The sequence below is a fragment of the Nyctibius grandis genome, chromosome 5, assembly GCF_013368605.1.
Source record: "Nyctibius grandis isolate bNycGra1 chromosome 5, bNycGra1.pri, whole genome shotgun sequence".
Taxonomy (NCBI): Eukaryota; Metazoa; Chordata; class Aves; order Nyctibiiformes; family Nyctibiidae; genus Nyctibius; species Nyctibius grandis.
Genome location: NC_090662.1, coordinates 84,791,965 through 84,815,669, shown reverse-complemented (window position 1 = coordinate 84,815,669; position 23,705 = coordinate 84,791,965). Strand labels below are relative to the sequence as shown.

Genomic DNA, 23,705 nt, shown 5'->3' with positions numbered 1-23,705 from the left:
TTCATTGTTTCTTTCAAGCAAATCGAGTATTTTTTTGTGAGAGACAGTCAAGTTATAAACCTGAGTAGTGGAAGTCTTTGGTATGAATGCAACACAGGTAGTGCAGGCTTCCCCCACTTGCCCAGCTGTCTGCCTCTTGGTGGAGTCATCCCTGCAGTTCTGGGGAGAAGGAACGACTTTTCTGCTCTTCTTCAACTGTGCCTGCTCGTTTCAGGCAGGACACCCGCTGGTGGTGCCTCAGTGATGCATCCAGCAAGGATGAGTCTGGGAATTTTGTTTAATTTCTGTCCATACATCCATTTGTAGTTTGTTGGCAGGTTTGAGCTCTCTGAAATCTGTTTTCTGCTGGGAAGCCGAGAGTAGTCACTCCCTGTTTGTGGCTGATTCTGCTGCTTGTTGCTGTGATGAATTGCATTGGCACATGTTAGAAGTTGAAAAGCACCCACTTTATTCAATGGCATTCTTGATACTAGAGATGCACACAAGATGCTAGTTCACAGCTCATTTCAAGGTTCACGGAGACTGAACTTTCAGAGACCACCTGTAACCACTGAGCAAGCCTCTGATACAGAACATTTTCTATCATAAGAAAAAGAATTTATTAGTAACTAGTGAAAAGATACAGGTAAAATTATTTTACTAGCTGTCAGCAGAGAAGACATGATGAAGAAATTTTCCTACGACTGTCTTCTGATACTGAAACGTCTCCATACACTTTAAGCAGCAAATGTTTTGTATTTGAATGAGCAGATAGGTACATAATGGAATAACATTTTCCCCTCCACATAAAGCATTTGACTGTCATCAATGTCCAAACATCTTCTCCTTGACTGCTCGCTCCTGACATTCATTTTCTTGACTGATGGTCTGAATTTGGCTTTAGACTTCCATTCAGCCATTGCAATGAAGAACGAGACTTTAATTGTGCAGCTTATCAAATAAAGCTCTTTATCATCCTTGAACCTCCATGTGTTGGATTTGAGCCACAGAGTTAAAAGGCAAAGTGCATATTTTGCCTCAAAAATGTTTTTTTATTTTTGCATGTTGCACAAACAAGGTATTTTAGCTTGAAAATTATCATTTCTGGATCTCAAATTTAGGAATCTGTACCTTGTCCGCTTCCTTTATCTTTTGTACTCTTCAGTATAGTGGTTTTAGTTGTGGGTTTTTTTGAGTTTTAATCAACACTGGCTAAAGGGAAGATTAAAATCGTTGGAGAACTTGAAACCACTCCAAGAGCCTGGCTTGGTGACAGTCACTATTTCTCTTGGATACATTTCAGAATACATTTTCTTTTAATTTATGGATTTTGACAAACTTTCTCTTGGTTGTTCTTGCTATTATGTGTTTCTCCTTTAAATTCTCTTTAGTTTCAATTAATGTGAATTAATTGAATTTTATGCTTATTCTCCCTTAATTCCTGAGAACTCTATGTGCATTGATAAAGGTCTCTACAAATGTTATTTTATTATTGATATCCACACTGTGTAAACAGGAGGAAGTTAGATGCAGCAGAATGTTAAGGGAAGAGTTTTCAACTATATTTAGCTGACCAATCGTGCACTTAAGCAACTCTCGTTTCAAAAAGTCTCGGGATGGTTGAGTGACTTAGTCCTATTATTTGAGTGGGATTTAGTTGTCTTACAGACCATTGGACTTTTTGAAAACACTGTTAGGTGCTTATACACACCTTTTGGGTGTCAGCCGCCTGTGGCAGAGGGAGGAGTGTGTGGTGTGGAGAGGCTGGGGTCACTGCAGTGAGGTGAGCCTGGGTGGCTCAGAGCACCACTCTCCTGCCTGCAGTCGCATGGTGCATGACAGTAATCCAGAGTGATGAAGAGGGTAGGTACGTGGCTTACTTTCCAAGATTTCCCAAACCTGTAATCTCAGAATCAGGCTGAGTGTTTCAGTAGAACAGGCTTTTTCCTTCCTTTTTTTTTTTTTCTTTTTAAATAAGAATTTCAGTACATCCTGCTTCCAGCTGTATCAGAAATACCAAAGGAACAGCCTTCCTTGAAGTACTTTGGTACATTTGTTTCCTTTTCTGCCTGAAATAAAGCAGCACAGTGAACATAAAAACTAGAAAATGAAAACAAATAAAGTGATTTAAACAAGATTTCTTTTTTTTTCCCCTGTTGAGGCAATTAAACCCCATTTTGTGAAGAATATTGGTATATATATTCTTATTTTATTCAGAATGCACAAGTACCATAGACTATATTTCTGGAAGTAATTGTTTCCATAATATACAAATGCAACAATACATACGTAACTAATCCTATATAATAAAAGAATATTTTCTTGCAGCTTCTTCGTGGTGCAGGTGGAATGAGTTTTATTTTCTACTAAGCAGCATTTCTATCCTACAAATCATCAGAATTTAATGGAGAAAGTAAAGATAAGGCAGACGTGGTGATCTCTGTCCCTTTCCTATTAAAAACAATTTATTTTAGAACTGCTAGAAGATAAGATCCTAAGTCTTTGGAACATGAGCAGAATATTTAATTTGTAACCAAATGATTTTAATATGTAGGACAATGAGAAATCTGATTTACATAACTTTCCCATAATACCATCAATATTTTTTATTCTAATGCAATGACTTAATTTCCTTGTTTCCAGTGTCTCAAGAATATACAGTCCCTCTTATGCCTCTTTCATCATTTTTGCCTTTCTTTTCAGGTGAAGGATCCATCAAATTCATATCTTTCCTCAGAGGAATTCCTCAGGAATGTTTATGTTTTGGCAGTTCTTCTCTTCCTGGCCCTTATCTTGCAGAGGACATTCCTGCAGGCATCCTACTATGTGACTACAGAAACTGGCATCAACCTACGAGGTGCTTTACTGGTGAGCAAAGATGTTCTCATGATCTGCCAAGAAATTCACCAATAATAGCTCCAGCTTCGTACTTTCATTTGGCTTGTTCTTTATCTGAAGACTCAGTTAAGAATTATTTGACAGATGCACTGTATTTTTATACAGAAAACAGGAAAAAGTAGTATCAGTGACGCAGCCAAACTGAGAGCAGCAATTCCTTTTGCTAAGAACTGAAACCATCATACTAACATGTAGAAGTTTAACACCCACTCTGTGCATATAAGAACGTATCTTTGCAGATAATGTTAGGTATATGAAGATAAGCGGTGTCGTTTTGTCTCTGCATCTGCTTTGTTCATTTGCTTATGAGGTTACTTCTGCTGACTCTGAATCATCTGCAGAGTATCTTTGGCCGACCTATGTGTTACAGGAACATTGTTCATCACGAGTGGTGATTCTGAATATTTATGCCCTTTTGCACAGAGCCCTGTGGGATGGGACAGGAGTGATTCATCTCCAAAACTGTGTCTCTAAAACCAGCATCCATTAACCCTCTGTGAAAGTCATGTTTATGAACTGGAGCCAGCAGCTCCAGCTCAGAACGTGAGTAGGTTTTAGCAGGGATCTTCACAGACCAGACTCCACAGACAGAAGTAGCACTATGTGCAACACAGAAGCTGGACTGATGTTTTTCCAGGTGTAACTAACCATAGGAATATCATCTCAGCATGGAAGCTTCTGGTTTTTGTGCACACTGTGATTGATGTAGCTGTTTCAAATATTTTCTGCCTTCTCCCAGGACAGATGGTACAGACTTGGTGAAGAAAGAGTGCCTGATTATTTCCTTGTCCTTTTGTGACTTCCACTTGCCAAAATGGGGGCTCTTAGGACCATATGCAGCTGATGTAATTCATCATGGTCTGTAGGCATTTCTGATTAATTCTACAGGATCTACCTTGCTCATGCACAAACCAGGACAAAGAGCACAAATTATTTTAAAAACTTCCTTGAAGCTGCAGTGTTTGATATTTGGTCATAACTGCGAACTGGGCTCACAATATTTGTCTTTAAAATTCTGGTAGATATAAGCCTTGATTAATTTTAAACCCTGTTAAGCTCCTTCAAATTTTATGGAAATAGATGGCTGGATAAAGGAGAGAAACCCAAAGGAATACATACCCACCCTGATCAAAACTTCATAGCATGAGTTTAACTATATTATCAGAAACAAGGATCTCTGACAGTCAGTGTCACAGAAAAGCAGGCTCACCAAATGTTTGTTAGAAAAAGATCTTTGCACAGTCTCCTAAATTTTTATGTTTGTTGTCATTGCGTTCAATTTTAGGTCTGTGTTAAGCAACAAACCTTTTAAGATACATTGGAGTTTTTAAAAGTCAGTTCTCTCTTATGCTTTCACTCTGTCTCCATCTCTCTCTCTGTCTCAGGTGAGAGACTGGGAGAAGGGTTGTCTTAGGTAAAGACTGATACTGCAGTTTGTAATGTCCTGCTGCTGCTGTTGCTTTATAATTATGTCATTTTAATATCTTCCATTTTATTCCTTTCCCACAGGCAATGATATATAATAAGATCCTGAGGCTTTCCACATCCAACTTGTCCATGGGAGAGATGACGCTGGGACAAATCAATAATTTGGTTGCCATTGAAACAAATCAGTTAATGTGGTTCTTGTTCCTGTGCCCCAACCTGTGGGCAATGCCTGTTCAGGTAGAGCATCAAAGTAAGGGCCTGATTTCAGAGATCCTCCAACCTGGTTGAAAAAGAGTATATGCCTCTGAGACTACTACAGAACCCAGAGGGGAACCTGGACTTCACACTCGTTTGCCAGGAGGACTAACAAGCAGAAACATGGCCCATCATCTCCTCCAAGGGCTGGGAGGGTGTCTCTCAAAGGGCCGGTAAAGAGAGAGAATTTTTTTGAGCAGGATTTCCATGTCACGGGTATGGTCTGTGACTTTAAGAATGGTGACCTGCCATCCTTTCCCTGCTCATATTTCTTCCACTACTGACGCAAGTCATTGCTTTTATTTCTGCCACATGGCAGCAGCACATGCATCTGACCAGCGCCAAGTATTGAATTTGCAGCGTCCACTTGTAACTGCATTTTGTGGCAGGAGCAAAAAAAGCAACTAAATCCTGCTCAGTGACTGACAGCAGCACCAACAGCACGCTGCATGAAATGCTCAGAGGAGCATGATGAATGAGGTGGGGGCCGTGGAGACAGAGGATAAAAAGAAGGCGGAATTACTGAATGCCTTCTTTGCCTCTGTCTATACTGCTGGAGGCTGTCCTGAGGAGCCCTGGACCCCTGAGGCCCCAGAAGAAGTCAGGATAGAGGAGGAATCTGTCTTGGTTGATGAGGGCTGGGTCAGGGACCAATTAAGCAATCTGGACGTCCATAAATCCATGGGCCCTGATGGGATGCATCCGCGGGTGCTGAGGGAGCTGGCAGAAGTCATTGCTAGGCCACTCTCCATTATCTTTGCTAAGTCATCGGCAACAGGAGAGGTGCCTGAGGACTAGAGGAAAGCGAATGTCACTCCAGTCTTCAAAAAGAGCAAGAAGGAGGACCCGGGTAACTATAGACCGGTCAGCCTCACCTCCATCCCCAGAAAGGTGATGGAACAACTTGTTCTTGGTGCTCTCTCTAGCCACATCAAAGATAGGGGGATCATTAGGGGCACTCAGCACGGCTTCACCAAGGGGAAGTCATGCTTAACCAACTTGATAGCCTTTTATGAGGACATAACCCGGTGGATAGATGATGGTAAAGCTGTGGATGTGGTCTATCTCGATTTCAGTAAAGCGTTTGACACGGTCTCCCACAGCATCCTCGCAGCTAAACTGAGGAAGTGTGGTCTGGATGATCGGGTAGTGAGGTGGATTGTGAACTGGCTGAAGGAAAGAAGCCAGAGAGTGGTGGTCAATGGGACAGAGTCCAGTTGGAGGCCTGTGTCTAGTGGAGTCCCTCAAGGGTCGGTACTGGGACCAGTTCTATTCAATATATTCATTAATGACTTGGATGAGGGATTAGAGTGCACTGTCAGCAAGTTCGCTGATGACACAAAACTGGGAGGAGTGGCTGACACACCGGAAGGCTGCGCAGCCATTCAGAGAGACCTGGACAGGCTGGAGAGTTGGGTGGGGAGAAATTTAATGAAATATAACAAGGGCAAGTGTAGAGTCCTGCATCTGGGCAAGAACAACCCCATGTACCAGTACAAGTTGGGGACAGACCTGTTGGAGAGCAGCGTAGGGGAAAGGGACCTGGGGGTCCTAGTGGACAGCAGGATGACCATGAGCCAGCAGTGTGCCCTTGTGGCCAAGAAGGCCAATGACATCCTGGGGTGTATTAGAAGGGGTGTGGTTAGCAGGTCGAGAGAGGTTCTCCTCCCCCTCTACTCTGCCCTGGTGAGGCCACATCTGGAATATTGTGTCCAGTTCTGGGCCCCTCAGTTCAAGAAGGACAGGGAACTGCTAGAGAGAGTCCAGCGCAGAGCCATGAAGATGATTAAGGGAGTGGAACATCTCCCTTATGAGGAGAGGCTGAGGGAGCTGGGTCTCTTTAGCTTAGAGAAGAGGAGACTGAGGGGTGACCTCATTAATGTTTATAAATATGGAAAGGGCAAGTGTCATGAGGATGGAGCCAGGCTCTTCTCAGTGACATCCCTTGACAGGACAAGGGGCAATGGGTGCAAGCTGGAACACAGGAGGTTCCACATAAATATGAGGAAAAACTTCTTTACAGTGAGGGTGACCGAACACTGGAACAGGCTGCCCAGAGAGGTTGTGGAGCCTCCTTCTCTGGAGACATTCAAAACCCGCCTGGACGCGTTCCTGTGTGATATGATCTAGGCAATCCTGCTCCGGCAGGGGGATTGGACTAGATGATCTTTCGAGGTCCCTTCCAATCCCTAACATTCTGTGATTCTGTGATTCTGTGTGATTCTCTCATCTAAACAAGCTTAGTTACTGTAAACATCTGGTTCTTAACAAGGCTAGGAAAAATCTGTAGGCAAATCTGTAGGAAGGAAAGGTAAAAATTATTAGCCTGAAAGAAATCTTCAAAAGTGCTAAACGACTTAATGGCCTAAACCACACTGATTTTCCATGAAGCTTAGACTCCTGTAGCACCTTCAAAATTTTAGCTTGGAGTGGGATTGGCATGGCCCTCACCTATAGGTGATCCTGCTAACATGGAACAAGTTTAAAAAGGGACAGAAGCCACTCTTACAGTAGATCTGTTTTGCTGAAATTCCTGGAACTATGTCAGTAATTGATTAAAAGAGCAATATTAGTACTACTAATGAAAACAAATATTTGTTTTATGTGTCTATTTTGGGATCGAGCAGGGTTTAGAGAGTCATGAAATAATTTATGGAGAAAAAGACAAAAAAGTTTGCATGGTAACTGAAGTTACAAATAATACAGAGGGTTTCATTTTAAGTCACTGTTTCATATCCAGTTTTATTTGGAAGTGTTGCTGTTAATACTTTGAATGTTCTTAAATGAACAGGTGGTCTGATTCCTGTGGCTAGTGAATGATTACATGTAGACTAAATTCACTACATGTAGACTAAATTCACTACTCATTTGTCTCTCTAATAAAGTCTCTGTCACAGCCACTGTAGAAATCTAATGGCCTTCCTCACCACTACCTGTAAAAGGCTGGTTAGAGGAAGCTTCTGATGATTTTGCTGGTTCCTGTGGTTCACCTTCAGGCAATCAGGAGACAGGGAGCACAGGGGTAGCTTCACTATAGCTTTGGCTGGGAATGAGTGTAGCATCGCGCATGAATTTGCACCTGATGAGTGCACTTGGTGAGCGAGTGTCTGTGGTCAAGTCTATACAGGGCTCTTTCTGCTCTTAAGCTTTTAAATATAATGATTACCTTACACCTCTGCTCCAACAATAAAATTGAAAGGCAAATACTTACTATTTCCTTCTGAAAATATTATGCAGCTGATATCAATGACACTGGTTTTGTGGTAATATGTCTTTCTGCCCGATAAGCTCAACTGGCTGTTTTTTGGAAAAAAAAAAAGAGGGAAGAAACTAACCCTTGGTAACTATGAGCTGGATTATAACTATACCTCTCTGGAAAAGGTGACAGGACTGTCCTGTTTTGCCTTATGCAAAGGAGTTGAGCTTCAAGGGGTGTCCCAAGAAACAGTAATTGTCAAGGCTGCCCCCCGCCCTGAGCAGAACATCTTGTAGCAAATACTGAACTTATAACCATCCACTGTGATGAAATATAGCCATACCCTGCTGAAGATTGGGGTGAATCTTAGAAAATATGTTGTGTGTCTACCAATTATGGCCTACTATCAAAGGCAAAATTCATTGCAGGATCAGGCTCACAGAAAGGGCTTCAGTTTATGCCAAGTACAAATTGCTACCTGTAACCTTGTATTATTTTGCTAAGAAAATGGCATCTAGGTATGCTAATTTACATTCCAGAAGCCTGAAAAGCTAAAGAATGCTTTCAAAATGTTGAACTCCACTGATTCTTATTTCTAATACTGTATAATAAGAAGGCAGATTTAAAGACAGAACTGACTTGTTTAAGAGATAAAAAAAATACGAAGTAGGGAACTAGTTCTGTATGCCCTGTTATAACTGAGGACATCTCTGTACCATAAAGTGGAGCTTTTTATAAAAATACTTACGTAGTAGAGCTTGTATTAACACAGGAACCAGAATCATGGTTGTTGCATCAGAGCCATTCCCAGGTAAACCTTTGTGGTAGGTATTCCCAAACTCTTTGTAGGGCTAACGTAGCATCACAGTATTTTCCTGCAGAGCTACATGGTATTGATGCACAAGCTCAGGTTTGTGTCACTCCCAGCACATCTGCTTCATGCTTCAGTGCCTGTCTCAGATGTGCCTCTGTCTGCAGTTGCAAGAGGACCACTACGACAGAATGCAACTGTGTTTCATGACAGTCCTAAGACCTTTGAATGCTTTCAGAGTGATGTCAGGAGCTCTAGTGTAAATAAGACTTGAGGCCAGTGTTTCTGTAAAATGCCTTGGGGTAAGCACCATCATTTTAGTGCTCCTTTAGTTCTGTGGAAACCTCGTCTGGAATTAGGACTACCAGGCAGTAATACAAACTATGCAGTTATTGTCAAAAATAAAGGCTTCTGGGTTCATTTCCCATACTTTCTAAACATGAACTTCTGAAGTATGGGCTCAGCTGATTCCTGTGAACCATTTAACTGTTTATTAAAAGGACAAATATTTTTTTCTTGCTATCATTCTGGCATACTGAAATCTTTTTTTTCTATGTTGCTTTGTCTTTATAGATAATAATGGGTGTGATCCTACTCTATAATTTACTCGGAGTGAGTGCCTTGGTCGGTGCGGCTGTCATTGTACTGTTAGCTCCGATACAGTACTTCATAGCTACGAAGTTGGCTGAGGCTCAGAAGAGCACCCTCGTAAGTAAATTATTTCAGTGGCATTCGTGATCCAGAAATGAGAACAGGGAACCAGGGGTTCTGGATTCTGTTCTTGTTGTTAGTGAACATTCTTTGCAGAAGTTTGGGTAAGATGTCCCTTAATTCCATTGTCCCTCCCTTTCTGTTTTTCTGTTCAGTATCTCTTCCTTCCTAACATTAGTCAGACAAGAATCTGAAAAAAGTATGTGGGCCTTGACCTGCCTTCTCTGCAGAGAGCATTTTTCGCCCAACTAGCACAGTTTCATCGGAATTCAGTTCCATGGAAGGGTGTTATTCCTACATTCAGATGGTTGTTTTTCATGGGATGTTAGCAGACAGACAGTACAAATGACTGATAAATTATAGGAAGACAATATTAAAGAATGTGTACAACCCCCCTCTGAAATGGCTAGAGACTTTACACTCTCAACCCAAGCTTTGGTATTCTCTAAAAATCAGCTGGCATTGCTGGATTAATACCAGTTGTACATTCTTCAGTGCTGTAAGTTTATTTTGCTGTCTAGTTTAGTTCACCAATTAGAAAGGTTTCCTGATACTTTGTCTAATTTTTAACTTTATTCTTGTGATTCTTGAACTTCTTTAATCAGCCTTTGATGTTTGAGTTGTCAAATATTTAAAGATCCTTGTTATCTTAATATTCAGTAAGCAAATTATACGTACATTGATCATTAGATCAATTCAGCACACTTCAATCCTGTTGAGTTGTGCCAATTTATACTAACAGAGGATTTATCTTTGCATAATTTCAGAAATAGTCTGAATCTTTCTTTTTGCTCTTTTCTGAGATCCTCTGACTCATAACATCTTTTGTATTATGACTTCACTAAAATGTACAATTACTGTTTTCTGGTGAGGGGCAATTAGTTAATATATCAATAAACATCTCCCTTATTTTCATGACCGGTCTGTATGAATCCCAGAATGAATCTTGTATCAGCAATTACACACATGTAGTCTTCTGTCTATAGTTACGGACACCATTGACCTACTCCACCTTCTTGAGTTTCACGCTCTATTTGAAGGATTTGGAAGTTTTAGTTTATTTTTCTTTTCAGAATAGGATCACTTCATTTCTCCTTATGAGTGTAAGCATTTTAATATCTCCAAAGAACATAGAATTTTGTATTGTTTTACTCATTATGGCTACCGAAAGTCTGTACAAAATCACAAACAAAATCATAAATCTTTAATGAATTTTACAACAGAAGTGAAGAGAAAAGAGCATTCTTATTAAAACTACAAACCATTATCAATTTCTTATCCTTGTTTTCTTTTGAAATGAAGGACTATTCTACTGAGAGATTAAAGAAAACCAATGAGATACTAAAAGGCATTAAGTTATTAAAGCTGTATGCCTGGGAGCACATATTTTGTACTAGCGTGGAAGAAACGAGAATGAAGGAACTCACCAGTCTCAAAACCTTTGCACTTCATACATCTCTTTCCAGTAAGTAACTATGTTTTTAGTGCTCGGAAATGGATCCTGTTCTTCATGTCAACATTCCTCCTGACTTCAACTGAAGCAAGATACAGCTGTGCCTACGACACTTTTGTGTGTGTGTGTGTGTGTGTGTGTGTAATGTGATTAAAATAAAAAGACATGACAAATATATAACACAGAAACTTGAAAATATAGAACATATCTTGTTGATTTTTTTTTTGCAGAAATTTTTCTGTCACCTTCATTATGACATTGCAGTTATGAGTTGCTTTATCATACAGAGGCTCCAGATAATATTAGCAGCTCTGATTGCAGCAAAGATAAATTAGTATCTGGAAAAAAAATTGTATTTTCTGTAATGTAGAAGAGCTGAGAGGGTAATGTTTTAGTTGTGTTGCATAATAATTTTGCACATAAAACTTTTTATCCCAGTTCACTAAAGTATACAAATGAGATAATTCCTTGGCTTATTTGTTTGTGTGTTTAAGATCTCTCTCTGTCATGGAAGGAAATTTTGAGCAGAGCAATTTTCCTTTGGGAGTTTTAATTACTTGAACTGGAAATTACTGGATTCTTCTAGTGCCATACAACTAATTGTAAAACTGTTTTTTCTTATTTCATATAGTCTGATGCCTATTTTATTTCTCTTTCACAGTTTTTATGAATGCAGCCATACCAATAGCAGCTGTTCTTGCAGTAAGATATGTTTTATTCACTTTTCCTTATAAAAAGGGAGAGGAAAAGATAGGGGAAGAAAGAAAGAAAGAAAGAAAGGACACCATTGTTATTGTAGCACATATTCCTCATAAAACCAGCAGATGAGTTAATGTGCCCCTGCTAACTGTAGGATAGCATGACACTGGAAGTGCCCATTCCCAGAGCTGGTATTATACCAGCTGTGGTTTGGATTGGTAAAAACAAAAAGAAATATAAATTTTTACTATAAGAAATAAAGAAAAAAATCATCGCAACTTGAAAGAAGACCCATTTTGAGAAGCTGTCATTTGAAGGGATTTTGTGTGGCTTTGCTTTTCTGTTGTCTAGCAGCTAAAATCATTCCTGTTTCAAAGTGCATTATAAGCCATCATTTCAGTATTCAAGAAAGGGTACTTCGCAGTTTAAGGACAAATATATTTTGCTTGTCCTCTGGCCAGGTTTAAATCTCAGCTTAATGCACTAGAGGACCTATGGCGTGCGGGCCAATAAGGAGTCTTCATAGACCAAATTCTGAGGGCATTACTCAGAGTATGCTGACAGTATGTACCAGAATTGGATGAAATATGACCATAGCTCCGCCTCTGTGAAAAAAAGCCATAAGATTTATTAGATTCTTACTGATTTTTCTGGGTTGTGTGTTTCCTCTAAACCCTGAAGTCGATTACAAAACTTCACAAAATAAATGCTTTGATTTTACAAAGAAATTTTTTTCATTCTTAAATGTGTACATCTCTTGAAATCACTGGTAAGCTTTAAAAATATTTTTCACTTTAATAGAAGACACCTTTCTCTTCAGTTTACTGGGATTCACAATAAATTGAAGTATATAGTTATTGGCCTTAGTTGAGCAAAATATTTTGCTTGCTATCCTTGTCCATCATTTTTGAAAGTCCTTATCCTGACATACTCCTTTCCTGATGTGACAGACCTTCGTGACTTACGCATATACCAACGAGAAGCCGCTGCAGCCTGCCCAGGCCTTTGCATCACTGTCCTTGTTTCACATCCTGGTCACACCATTGTTCCTGCTCTCCACGGTGGTTCGTTTTGCAGTCAAGGCTATTGTAAGGTAAGTGGCCCTTCTAGGTTCTCCAACTCTTGAACACCTACATTCAGTAACACAATGGGGAAGGTGCTGGAGAAAAAAAGTTGTTTCTACCTGCTCACGTGGAAGAGGATTTAGAGGTGGGCCTCTGATGTTCAAAAATTTGAGAGAAATCACAGTAACCATTTCTTTTTACCGCATGATACAAAGACAAAGAAATGTTCCATTTTTTTATAATTTCACCAAGTTTGGCAGTCCAGATTCAGAGCTGGACCGTCCTTCCTTGGGATAGGCTCCTCTCCTCATGGTGTGGTCACCCACCATCGCTCTCACCTAGTACTTTTCTGGGCTTTTTGTCGACTCAGAGGGAGATGAGAGAGACTGGCATGAAGCTATCTAGCAAGACTGGCCCTGCCAGTGCAAGGAAGAGCAACTGGCTTAACTCTACCTTCACAAAGGGTGCTTTGGGCTTTAAGTGAGAATTTGTTATTGTCCTGCCTCTCATTGTCTAGCACTAGCATGGACTCTTTTTAGAAAGAGAGTGTATGGAGGAACATTGGACACTGAAGGACTAGTTACTCAAGAGAAACTGAGCCCTACAGGACTTCTCTTATAGAGGAAATGGTGTTCCCCTGAAAGAAGTAAAGAGACACAGGAGAGGAAGCATGGCAAGGCAGACATTTGGGAGTTTTGGCTGTGAGGGTTGGGGATCTGCATGGCAGGACAGTGAGGAAGTCGGCATGAAGTGGAAAAAATTTTTGAAAAAAAAAAAAGGAAAAGGAACTCATAAAATGTGTAAAATGTGTTGCTTCATCAGAAACGTATATGTTCCAGGCATTTATTTCTGCAAATAGCCCAACAAAACATCTTCCTTCGTGCTGGGCTATAGAGCACTTAATCTCAAGGAAGCTGGTTGTTTGTAAGTCAAATTTCAGACTTTTGGCTGTTGTGTCAGTGGTCTGTATGGAAAGAGTCATGGTCATGGGGCAGTTATGTAGATATACACACGCCGAGATGTCCCAAGAGGCACAAACTGACACCTGACTGGCAGTAACGTGTCAGATGCCAAGCACTAGCAGGATGTGAAGACCGAACTAACCTTCCCACGCAGAAACATAGTTCCTTCTTGCCAAGACTGAGGCACATTGGCAAGATATTGCATTGCTCCTGCCACTGCCTCTTTTTGGTGGGTAACGATAACAACAAATAGCAGTCAAGGGGACTTCAGGCTCTACAGCTGTCATTTGCCAGCACCACACTCACTTTTTAGAAAGAAATAATTAAATAGGGTTTATTTTTATTGGCACAGCGGGGCCACATGAGAGATTTTCCCTAGGTTGAAAATGATTTTTGACTAGTGGAAAATCTCAAGACTCCTTTATAAATCATCCCAACCTCTACATCTCTGCACTATGTTTAGCATAGCCCTAATATCAAAATGGTATATACATTTTCTTTAGCACTGCTGGCCACCCCTCAGGATATTATTTAAAGACCATATTTGCCAAAATAAACTTTACCCTTTGGCAAACTTATTTCCTAACATCTTTCTCCCATGAACATCAAGTCCCCCAAGTGAAGAATGAAGAATGCGTGCTTGGCCCCATGGCTCTATCATCAATCAAATACATGCATATGAGTATGCGCACATTTGTGTTATGATTAAGTGCTTATACTTTGGTCAGAATCTCCATTTTATTGTAAAGAGTAGTTCTAGTACTATGAAAGCTTTGAGGCTACCTGTCCTCATTCAAATGCAAAGTAATTGTTGATGTCTTCTTAGGCAGATGATCAGAATGAGGTCTTTTACCTTCTACAAGAAGATAAATTCTTGCTTGAGGCAGTTACGTAAGATTGAAATTCTGATGTGGGAGTTAGGTAAATTTTCCTGTCAAAAGAGTACCAGGAACAGGTATACTGGCAGGAGGAAATAATGACAAGAGCAATACTTTCATGCTAACCAGTATCTCTGTGGCTTGAACATGTATTGATAATTTCATACAAAATGCTCAGACAGGCCTTGAAACAAGACTACTTTGCCATTTGCAGATTAATGTTTAAATCACTGATCTGAAGTCGTATGTACTTCTGCTTTCCCAGTCTCTGGCTCAATGCACCTTGATTTTAGTTTTTGCAAGGTAACATAGCTTCACCATGACCGGTGGGTGCTTTTGTTCATCCCTTTCCCAGAACGATAAAGAGTCAGGTGCTCATGGCTCTCTGAAAGGAAGTGGGGCAGAAAAAGGATGAAATCTTTCTGTGATGAAGAATGAATTGAACCTGTGTGCTGTATTTCCCAGGGGACAGTTTTAAGAAGTAGGCAAAGAGAGCCCTGCTGTATTTCTCCAAGGCTGGCCATGGCTGTGCTGATTTGTGCAGTAGTCAGTCCTGTTTGCATGCAGTGTATGCAAAAGCTGTGTTCAGGATGCACCTAGTGCATTGGCATTTTCAGAGGCTGTAGGTGGGTGAATGACTCATTTATGCATTCTGACTGTGTGTAGGCATGAGAAAGGCACAGAAGAGATAAGCCTGCCAAGATGGAAACCATTCCCACAGAGCTTTAGTGGCACTCACATGACTAGATCTCATCTTTGTTCCCAGCTACCAGTATTATGTTTAATTATTTTCATCTGTCCTTCTTCCACATAAACAATTTTTCACTTGCCATCGGGGTGGCAGACAGTCCAATAGGAAATCAAAAGTATCCTGTGAACTTCTTTTGGAACACTTCTGATACATCCTGCTGGCTGTAGTGCACAAAAATCGTAAAGTACTAATGGAAACCTGGGTTTATTTAACTCACTGTCCTGTTTTCTTTCAAGTGTACAGAAGCTGAATGAGTTTCTCCTGAGTGATGAGATTGGAGATGACAGCTGGAGAGGTGGGGACAGCTCTGTAGCTTACGAATCCTGTAAGAAGCACACAGGACTTGTAAGTTCTGTTTTGTGACACTGAATTTCAAAGCAGAGAGGCCAGGTAGCCCATACAAGGCTAGTGGCCTAGCTGATAGGGCTCGGGAGTTTTGGCTTCCAGCCTGACTCTAACATTGGCCAGCTTTGCCTCTTTTATGTCGGGATCTCTGTGTTTTTATGACATGAAGGGTCCCCAAACACATTTAAGCATTGCTGAAGTGCCAGTAGTAGTAAAAAACCCATAACACACCAACACATTTACACGTGGTTCAAATTTGTCCTTCTCTGCTTTTATAAAAGGCCCAGGTGCATTTCTTGTGGTTCTGGGGTTTGTACTGTATGTTGCCAGTATAACCCATCATATGTTGGGCATCTTTAGGTAGGACTGATTCCTGCTTTAGGAAATTCAGAATTGGAGGTGAGAAAAACAACACCAAACTTTGTGAAATAGGAATTTATTCCAAAATGCTGTTTCAAGAGTGCTGAACATATAGTGAATTTGAGTAAAATTTGAGGGAAAAAAAAACCCAAGAGAGATAATTTGGGAAAAGTTATTTTTTCATTTTGGCGTTTTTCTAAAGATAGGTATTTCAACTGTTTCAAACTGATTATGTCATTTGAAATGTGACTGAAACTTGAAGACAGAAAGAGAAAGAAAGGATTAGCACAAAATAAGTTTTATTTTGAGCTGAATTAAATTAGTCTGCCAGCCCAAAACAGCATGTTTTTTGTTTTTCTGGCTTAACAATTATAATAAAGGAAACAAAAATGAAATTGTTTCAGCATTTGTTCTATTTCTCTTGTCCACCTTTTGCCCAGCCCTACAGAGAGAGACAGACAAAATCTAGATGATGGGGAGAGGGAAAAATAAAGGTAATATGTGTAAAGGTTAAATCATTCACTGTAGACAGACCAGCTGTAAGAAATCACTAAGATTATGCCAATTCAGCTCAATACAGTGGTGCTTACAAATACCACAGGTAGCTCTGAATGAGCTAGCTCCACAATCGCTGTTATGCATTAGCGAGGTGCTCTGCACAAGCTAATTTGATATGCTTCTCGCTCCTGCAGCTATTCTGCTTCCAAGAACCAAACTGGTAACTCTGCATGTCATTACACTTTTACTGACACAGCTTTGTTTGGAGCTACCTCAGGTAGGGCAGACTTACCTAGTGGTTTGAGGAGGATGACAGAGCTGAAATTTGGGATGATTATGTGTGGGAAACTAAAATCAGAAAGATATTCCCCATGATCCAGTTAAGGGTGTTTGAAACATTACAAAATGTGCATCACAGTAGTGTGGCTTTATTATCACACATTTTAATTTTAATATCACAAAAGCACTATTTTCTTCTTGTGACCTAGAATGGTGGTAAGAAAGGGAATGGATTTCCTGTTTTATAAGGAACCAAACACTGTCTTGTCTTGAGAATTCAAACTTTTCTCCTTTCTTCATTTCACTATGTAGCACACCAAGGCCATTAACAGGAGGCAACCCTTGAGGTATCAGCTTGAAAGCTATGAACAGCCAACAAGGAAGCAAACACGTCCTGTGGAGATAGATGATATTGCAATCAAGGTAGTTTGAAAACATTGTGTCATTCTTTATGAGGAGCAGGTCCTCCTGCAACAGTACCAGATAGTGCCCAATTGCTGCTGTTCTTCCAAAGGCAAATGGTCCATTGCAAGAACAAGCCCTGAAATAAATTAACACTTTAGCCAAAAATAAAGTGAGAGGAAGAGAAGAATTCGTTACAGACCAGCTCTTTATCATGATTCTCTGTCTTCTCAGAAAACAGAGGCGTCGTGAGTCTAAAGGAACAAAAACTGGGTAATCTGATATGCAGAAATTAATACAGATTTTTTAGACTTTCCCTTCATGCACTTCTCTTTCACTTTTAGAACCAAGATCAAAACTTTTGAATGATTTTTTGACATTTATTATGACATGTAATTTATTATGACATTATTTGAAGTCACATTGGCCAAATTTTCCCAAGAATGTTTCATGGCCCTGTCAACTCCAAAGGAAGCACAAAAAGGCTACCATACACTGGGGAACATTTTTCTTATGTCCAGTACAAAATTTGTGAATATTAATTTGTACTTTGGGATTCATTCCTCGATAAGCTATGCTATTTAGATTGTCACCTGTGAGATTTTGTGATTGTTATTCTTAGTCTTTAATCTTATACTTGACAGAATTAAAGTGTTTGGTAGAGTTCAACTCAAGATCATCTCTGTATTGCATTTCACACAGTATATATATTTGTGTATATAACTTTTCTCATTCACAAACTTTTCTGAGTTTGGCAATCTTTACTAACCTAACTTGCTTTTTTTTGTGTATGAGCTTACCTCACCATGTCTATTAATCACAGATTTATTTCAGTAACATATTTTAAATACAAACTAGACATTCTACTTTTTTTCCCTCTTGTGTTTATATATCTGACATGTGGTAATTGTTTTGTAGGTGACCAATGGATACTTTTCATGGGGAAGTGGTTTAGCTACATTGTCCAACATAAACATCAGAATCCCAACAGGTAGGATAAATGCACACTTTAAACATTAAATATGTAATATCGAATTGCTACTAATTCCATTTCTTGATGTTGTGAAAAGCTCAAAAACACACATTTAGATTTTTGTAAGAAAAAAATGAAGGTTAAAATATATACAAGGTCATGAACTGTATTGGTCATATCATCATCCTAAACTACTATAAATAAACAAAAAATGAAATGGTTTTATGTGCCTACATAGTTTATATAGTTTTTATAACAGCAGGAACAAAGTCAAGAGTAAGAACAAATATGAAAAAGATGGTTGCAAAAAAAAATCATTATTATTTTTAATAGATAAATTAAAAAAAGAAAGAGGGAGAACTCCAGACTTGTTCAAACCAAGGATCCATCTAATCCAGTATTTTATTTCCAGCAGTGGATACCTGTGGGTGCACAGGGACACAGCACTCATATGTTATATTTCTCCTACCATCCTTCAACATTATAGTCTCCCAGTTCACAACTATTTTCGTCTCAGAGAATGCCTTGAGCCTCATGCAGTTTGTCTGTCAAGAAATCCTCAGTGATTTTCTCTTTCAATTAATTTCTCTTTGTCCAGCTGAGCTCCTGTAATTTCTTGCATCCTCAACGTCTTTTGGCTAGGAGTTCCACAGGTTTACAAAACATTGATCTGTTTTGGAAGACTTACATAGCAAGTGCAAAAAGTAGCAATTTATTGTTATTGTTATTGTAAAATTCCTAACACTATCTATGGGTATTTCATGTTATTAGATGGTCTTATATTTTATCTTTTTATCCTGTCAATCAAGTGCTTAGTTTTAAAATAGTTTATTATGTTAGGTTGACACATCTTAGATGTCACATAGGTATTAAGTAATCCCAAAGTACTATCGGTAATCCCAAAGTCTATACCATGTTTCACTGTAGCATTAGGTGTCCTATACATGGACGAACACTTCTTTGTGCTGGCCCAGTGCCACATACAACACCAGCAGAAGGTCTTTGCTCCAAGGAGTTTACAATTTAAGGCCATGGATTTACAAGCTGGGTGAGCCAGTCTAAGAGTTTACCTCCTTTGGAAGGAATAAGACCATTAATTCCCCAGCTGGCAAGAAGCTTACCTGGCAAATGCACTAGCTAGCACAGTTAGTGAGTTCAATTAGTTTACAGGAAGATCTGAGAAGCACCATTGCCGCTACAGTCTAGGACTGAAGGTAGGAAAATGGTGGTGGGGGAAGGAGGAGTACAGCAAAGGAGAAAAGAGTAATGGATCTTCTTTCACTTGCAGTCACTTTATTAGATTGGCCTGAATTCTCATGGAACCACAGAATAAATAATCACTCCCCACTTTATATCATTTGACGCTAAAAACTTCAATAAGGTAACACACTCACATACAATGTATGTTAATATATGTCAAAGCAGTAGTCTCATTCCTTTGGAGATCAGTGTGTACTTATACTGTCCATTAATGTATATTTCCCCAGATGAATACATGAAATATTGCCCATTTACGTAGTGGATGCTAACAAATTTAACCAACTATTTAAAGTGGCTTAGAACTGGATCTAGTTGGGCCTTGTGTACTTGAGTAGAACTGGTCTTTTTCTTTTTTTGAAAATGTTTTTGTTACTATTATTATTATCATAGGTCAGATGACAATGATTGTGGGTCAAGTTGGCTGTGGCAAGTCATCGCTTCTCCTTGCTATATTGGGAGAGATGCAGACGCTGGAGGGAAAGGTTCATTGGAGCAAGTACGTTTCATATAGCTATTAATTGCCATATTCATTTAAGAAGAGGTGAGCTGGGTTTTGCTGTAAGAAATCTAAACTTCATGTCTCAGAACTGATTAAATGATTCTCATCAACCAGATCCTCTCTGGAGGGCATCACCTGCAACTTATGAAGGATTTTCATAGCTGTTCTGTTCATGGTTCAGATCTGACTGCCTCAGGAAGGGAAAGAGGCTAGTCTGGTGATTAATATCTAATATATTAATATATTATAATATATTAATATATTAGCCCTATCAAATGACCTGAATAGAAAGCATATACTATTCCTGTTATCCAGTAGTCTTCAGTGGTGAGAGTCAGCTCTGGATTTACAGTACTCACTGTAACTGAAGACAGTCTTACAGCAAATAGCACCCATTACCATGCTGTCTCTAAACCCCATTTTGGTAAGAACAACGAGGTGTTTGTAGTCTAGTAACATTTCAGATAGTACTTGCAACTCAAGTTGTGCGAATAATGAAATTCTACAAGAAGTATTGAAGGCTTGGGATAGTTAACATGTAAAAGGCAAAACAACACTCCAGTTTGAATTCCTATCTAGATTATTGTCAGCATTGTTATGCTGCTACTGTACACACCTGTGAAAGCATGACAGGCTGGAGCTTCTTCAGTAGTGGGGTACCAGCATATAGGAAAGGCTGTCTTTCCCACGCAGTGATACTGCTGCTAGCAGAAAAAAAGGTGATATAATAACATGTGAGCAATGCTTTTCCCCTTCCCTGGTATCTGCCCAAACCTCACCTATGGAAGTCAGTGTTCCTCTTCACAGTAATACATTCAGAAAGCAACCTGAGGACACCAAATACCTAAGGACTAAAGGCTCTGAAGAAGCTGTTGCTGAAGAGGGAACTGCCAGTGAGATCAGGCCTTGTGATCCACAGGAATTCAGACCCAGTGAATGAGAACTTCCTACAGAAACTAAGCAGGGCAGCAACCACTCTTCAAGACCAGGCAGGGCAGAGGCTGTGGAAGGGATGTGCTGTATCCCCAAGACTTGTTCTTTGATTTTAAAGATCAGTTCTGTTTCCTTAAAAATACCAAGCCAAACTCTTCTTAATTAGCTTTTTAAGGAGAAAGGGTGAATTTTGTCAGAGAGACCAATATTTTGTTGCCCCATCCCTTAACTAGCAACCTCCTTTGTCATCGTTTTCTTATAGCAATCTTGCAGACTGGATATTTTTGCTTTTCCTGTGCTAGTATGCATGGCATTTTTTGCTCCCCAGCCATATTTCACTGTCTGCTATTCTAAATGTATGATCTCACTGGAGTAGCAGGTACAGTTGGAGCCAAGGCAAGACTAACTTTAGTTTAATTATATGTGAGTTTAAGCTTTGAAGGAAGAAGAATATGTTACTTAACCACAGTTAATTTCTTTGAGATATATAATGAAGATTTTGACTTCACAATCAAGCATTTTTTTTCTGAGTAGTTTGAGAAAATACAAGGAGTGGAGTGTACCTTAAAATTATTTGCACAGCTGTTTTCAAAGGTATATTTGAGAAAGAATCAAATTTGTCCTAGAGAAAGATATGGACTCTTAGGAAGATTAGACAAAAAGGAAAATCTTAGAAAGATACTAGAGAAAGATTATGAAATACTATTTAAGTTTCACATTGTTCAAGAGGGATTAAGATCATATTGCCAGTTGATTACCAGCCTGTACATAACCAAACAGGTAACTCGGGTTTCAGCAAGCATCTCAGGCCTTACTGAGTGACTTTTTTCGTTGCAAACTGTAATTTGGTACTGTGATATAGCTGATGCAAACACGGTTATGTTTTGCTGATAATTTCAGACTGCCTGACAGACAGATGAATACAGAAGGATACTTCAGGTATTTAACTAAGTGGATCCTATACTTTACACAACCATAATGAAGGTCCTATTGACTTTCTTAAATCCCTTTCCATACGATTCCACATGCATGACTAACGAAGCTACTGATCCAGGGATGAAATGCAGGCTAGGTGAATTCCCCACAAATTCAGGTGTAACAACACAGTAAGAGTAATGATGGATCTGATTTCAGCCCCAGTTATATTGGGGGAATCCTGCAATGCATCATTGTGAAAGCCCATCATGGGGCTTGAATACCCTGTTTCTGTTGTGGTTATCTGCAGTGAGCGCTGTATGTCCTGCTGCCAGGGTTGTCACTGGTTTGGGGTCTCAGGAAAGAAAGCTTGTTAGTGTATCTCTCTGTAAGAGAGATGGGCTTTTGGCCAGGGCAAATCTTACGGGCCAGATCTCAGTTCTTCCCACTTATACAGGACAAGGGGCAATGGGCACAAACTGAAACATGGGAAGTTCCGTCTCAATATGAGGAAAATCTTCTTTACTTTGAGGGTGACAGAGCACTGGAACAGGCTGACCAGGGAGGTTGTGGAGTCTCCTTCTCTGGAGATATTCAAGACCTGCCTGGACACGACCCTGTGAAACCTGGTCTAGAGGAACCTGCTTTGGCAGGGGGTTGGACTAGATGATCTCCAGAGGTCCCTTCCAATCCCTAACCATTCTGTGATTCTGTGATATGAGACATGCCTCAGACACATTACAAACCTTAGACAAGGAGCTGGCTTTTTGTTTTCTCACTGAGCAACCAGGTAGAGAGACTTCTTAAACACTCAAGCATGAGGCTAGCCGGATGCAGCTGAACCTGTTTCAGATCTGAGTTATTAACTATACAGGGACAGATGTGGGGAATATGCAGAGACATGTATTCCCCTCGTATACACCAAACCAAACAGTCAGAACCATCTTCTCAGACTGCCAAGCAAAGAAGAATGACTAAGTGGAAGCCCTTCACTTGGTATACACTTTCTGTACATTGAACTGGTTTCTGTGCAAACAGGTTGTTGTGTATTAAGTGGAAAGGGTGGGAAACACGAGAAATATGAAATAGATCCTCCCAAATGGCCTGTTCTGCCCTCAAGATATGGAAGGCTTCAAAAAAACTAGGAAGAGTCAGTGCTCCCCTCAGAATTACTAAGTGCAACTGCTTACCAAAAGGTTGAAACCACAGTAGCTCATAGAAAACACTGAAGGGCGTTACGCATAGATGGATATATGGTCAGCCAGGTAAATGTCAGTAGCCAAAGTCAGCATACCTACCAGTGCTGCTGTGCTGCTATGGCTGGTTGGAGGGACGGGAACAAATTCCTCCTAACTGCTGGACAGAATTTGTGTAGATGCTCAGTCCTTGTCCTGCCTCAAATCTCTTGCCTATATTAGCAGAGGAAATGGTTCATTCTGCCATTACAGCGATATCCTAGAGATTTTGTATCCCTTTTTTCTCCTCCCTTTTAATTTTGTAGGCTGAGGTAATCCAGGCCTGTTTAGAGATGCATTAGTCTATTTTAAAACATCCAGAGTTAGCATAAAAGTTGTCCAAACTTCAACAAGGTTTCTTTTTGACTTTTCCTAAAAACTTTGATTTAAATACATTTCTGACAGATCAGTTTATATATTCAAAATCTTACAAAAATATCTAATCAATCTAATTAGTTTGGTCTTTCTTACCATTTCAGACTTGAACTCACCATGCCTCATTTTGGGGATTACGTATATTTCATAGTACAGAATAAAAATCAGTATAAACAGCCACATTTCAATAAATAAAGAAATAAGATCAAAGATTAATAATCCCAGCTGGAAAATAAAATACTCTGTTTAGAAATCTCAGGAGCTTCAGTTTCAGCCCACTTCCATGCCCTGCAATTGCATCACTCTTTCAGATTCAGTATGGGAACAAAGTACAAGACCAAATATTTAATCCCCTTATTTGTGAAGGCCCCAGCTCAGCAAAGGTCTTACATGTGTTTATTCATGAGATTATTAATGAATGTGGGTTCTCACAGAAATCTCACTCAGAATTTGGAAGAATTAAAGTGTATTTGTCAAGCTAAGCATGGAATGAAATTTCTGACTAAGGAAGAAGAGTTTAAGAAATTGAGATCCTAAAATTAATCC

At 39.7% G+C, this 23,705-nt stretch overlaps 1 protein-coding gene across 11 annotated transcripts in view; it reads left to right on the top strand.

The window, feature by feature from the left end:
• Positions 1–23,705, top strand: part of ABCC9 (ATP binding cassette subfamily C member 9) — a 77,081-nt gene that overhangs the window by 20,875 nt on the left and 32,501 nt on the right. For 6 of the 11 annotated variants that reach the window (XM_068402279.1, XM_068402274.1, XM_068402277.1 and 3 more), the window contains exons 9-18: positions 2,683–2,847; positions 4,387–4,542; positions 9,141–9,275; positions 10,581–10,743; positions 11,393–11,433; positions 12,381–12,523; positions 15,322–15,430; positions 16,880–16,990; positions 17,888–17,960; positions 19,593–19,698. In XM_068402279.1, the coding sequence (XP_068258380.1) occupies positions 2,683–2,847; positions 4,387–4,542; positions 9,141–9,275; positions 10,581–10,743; positions 11,393–11,433; positions 12,381–12,523; positions 15,322–15,430; positions 16,880–16,990; positions 17,888–17,960; positions 19,593–19,698 (1,202 nt within the window). Of the gene's footprint in view, positions 1–2,682; positions 2,848–4,386; positions 4,543–9,140; positions 9,276–10,580; positions 10,744–11,392; positions 11,434–12,380; positions 12,524–15,321; positions 15,431–16,879; positions 16,991–17,887; positions 17,961–19,592; positions 19,699–21,534; positions 21,574–23,705 lie in introns of all 11 variants that reach the window. The other 5 variants (XM_068402271.1, XM_068402270.1, XM_068402272.1 and 2 more) reach the window with 1 other exon arrangement.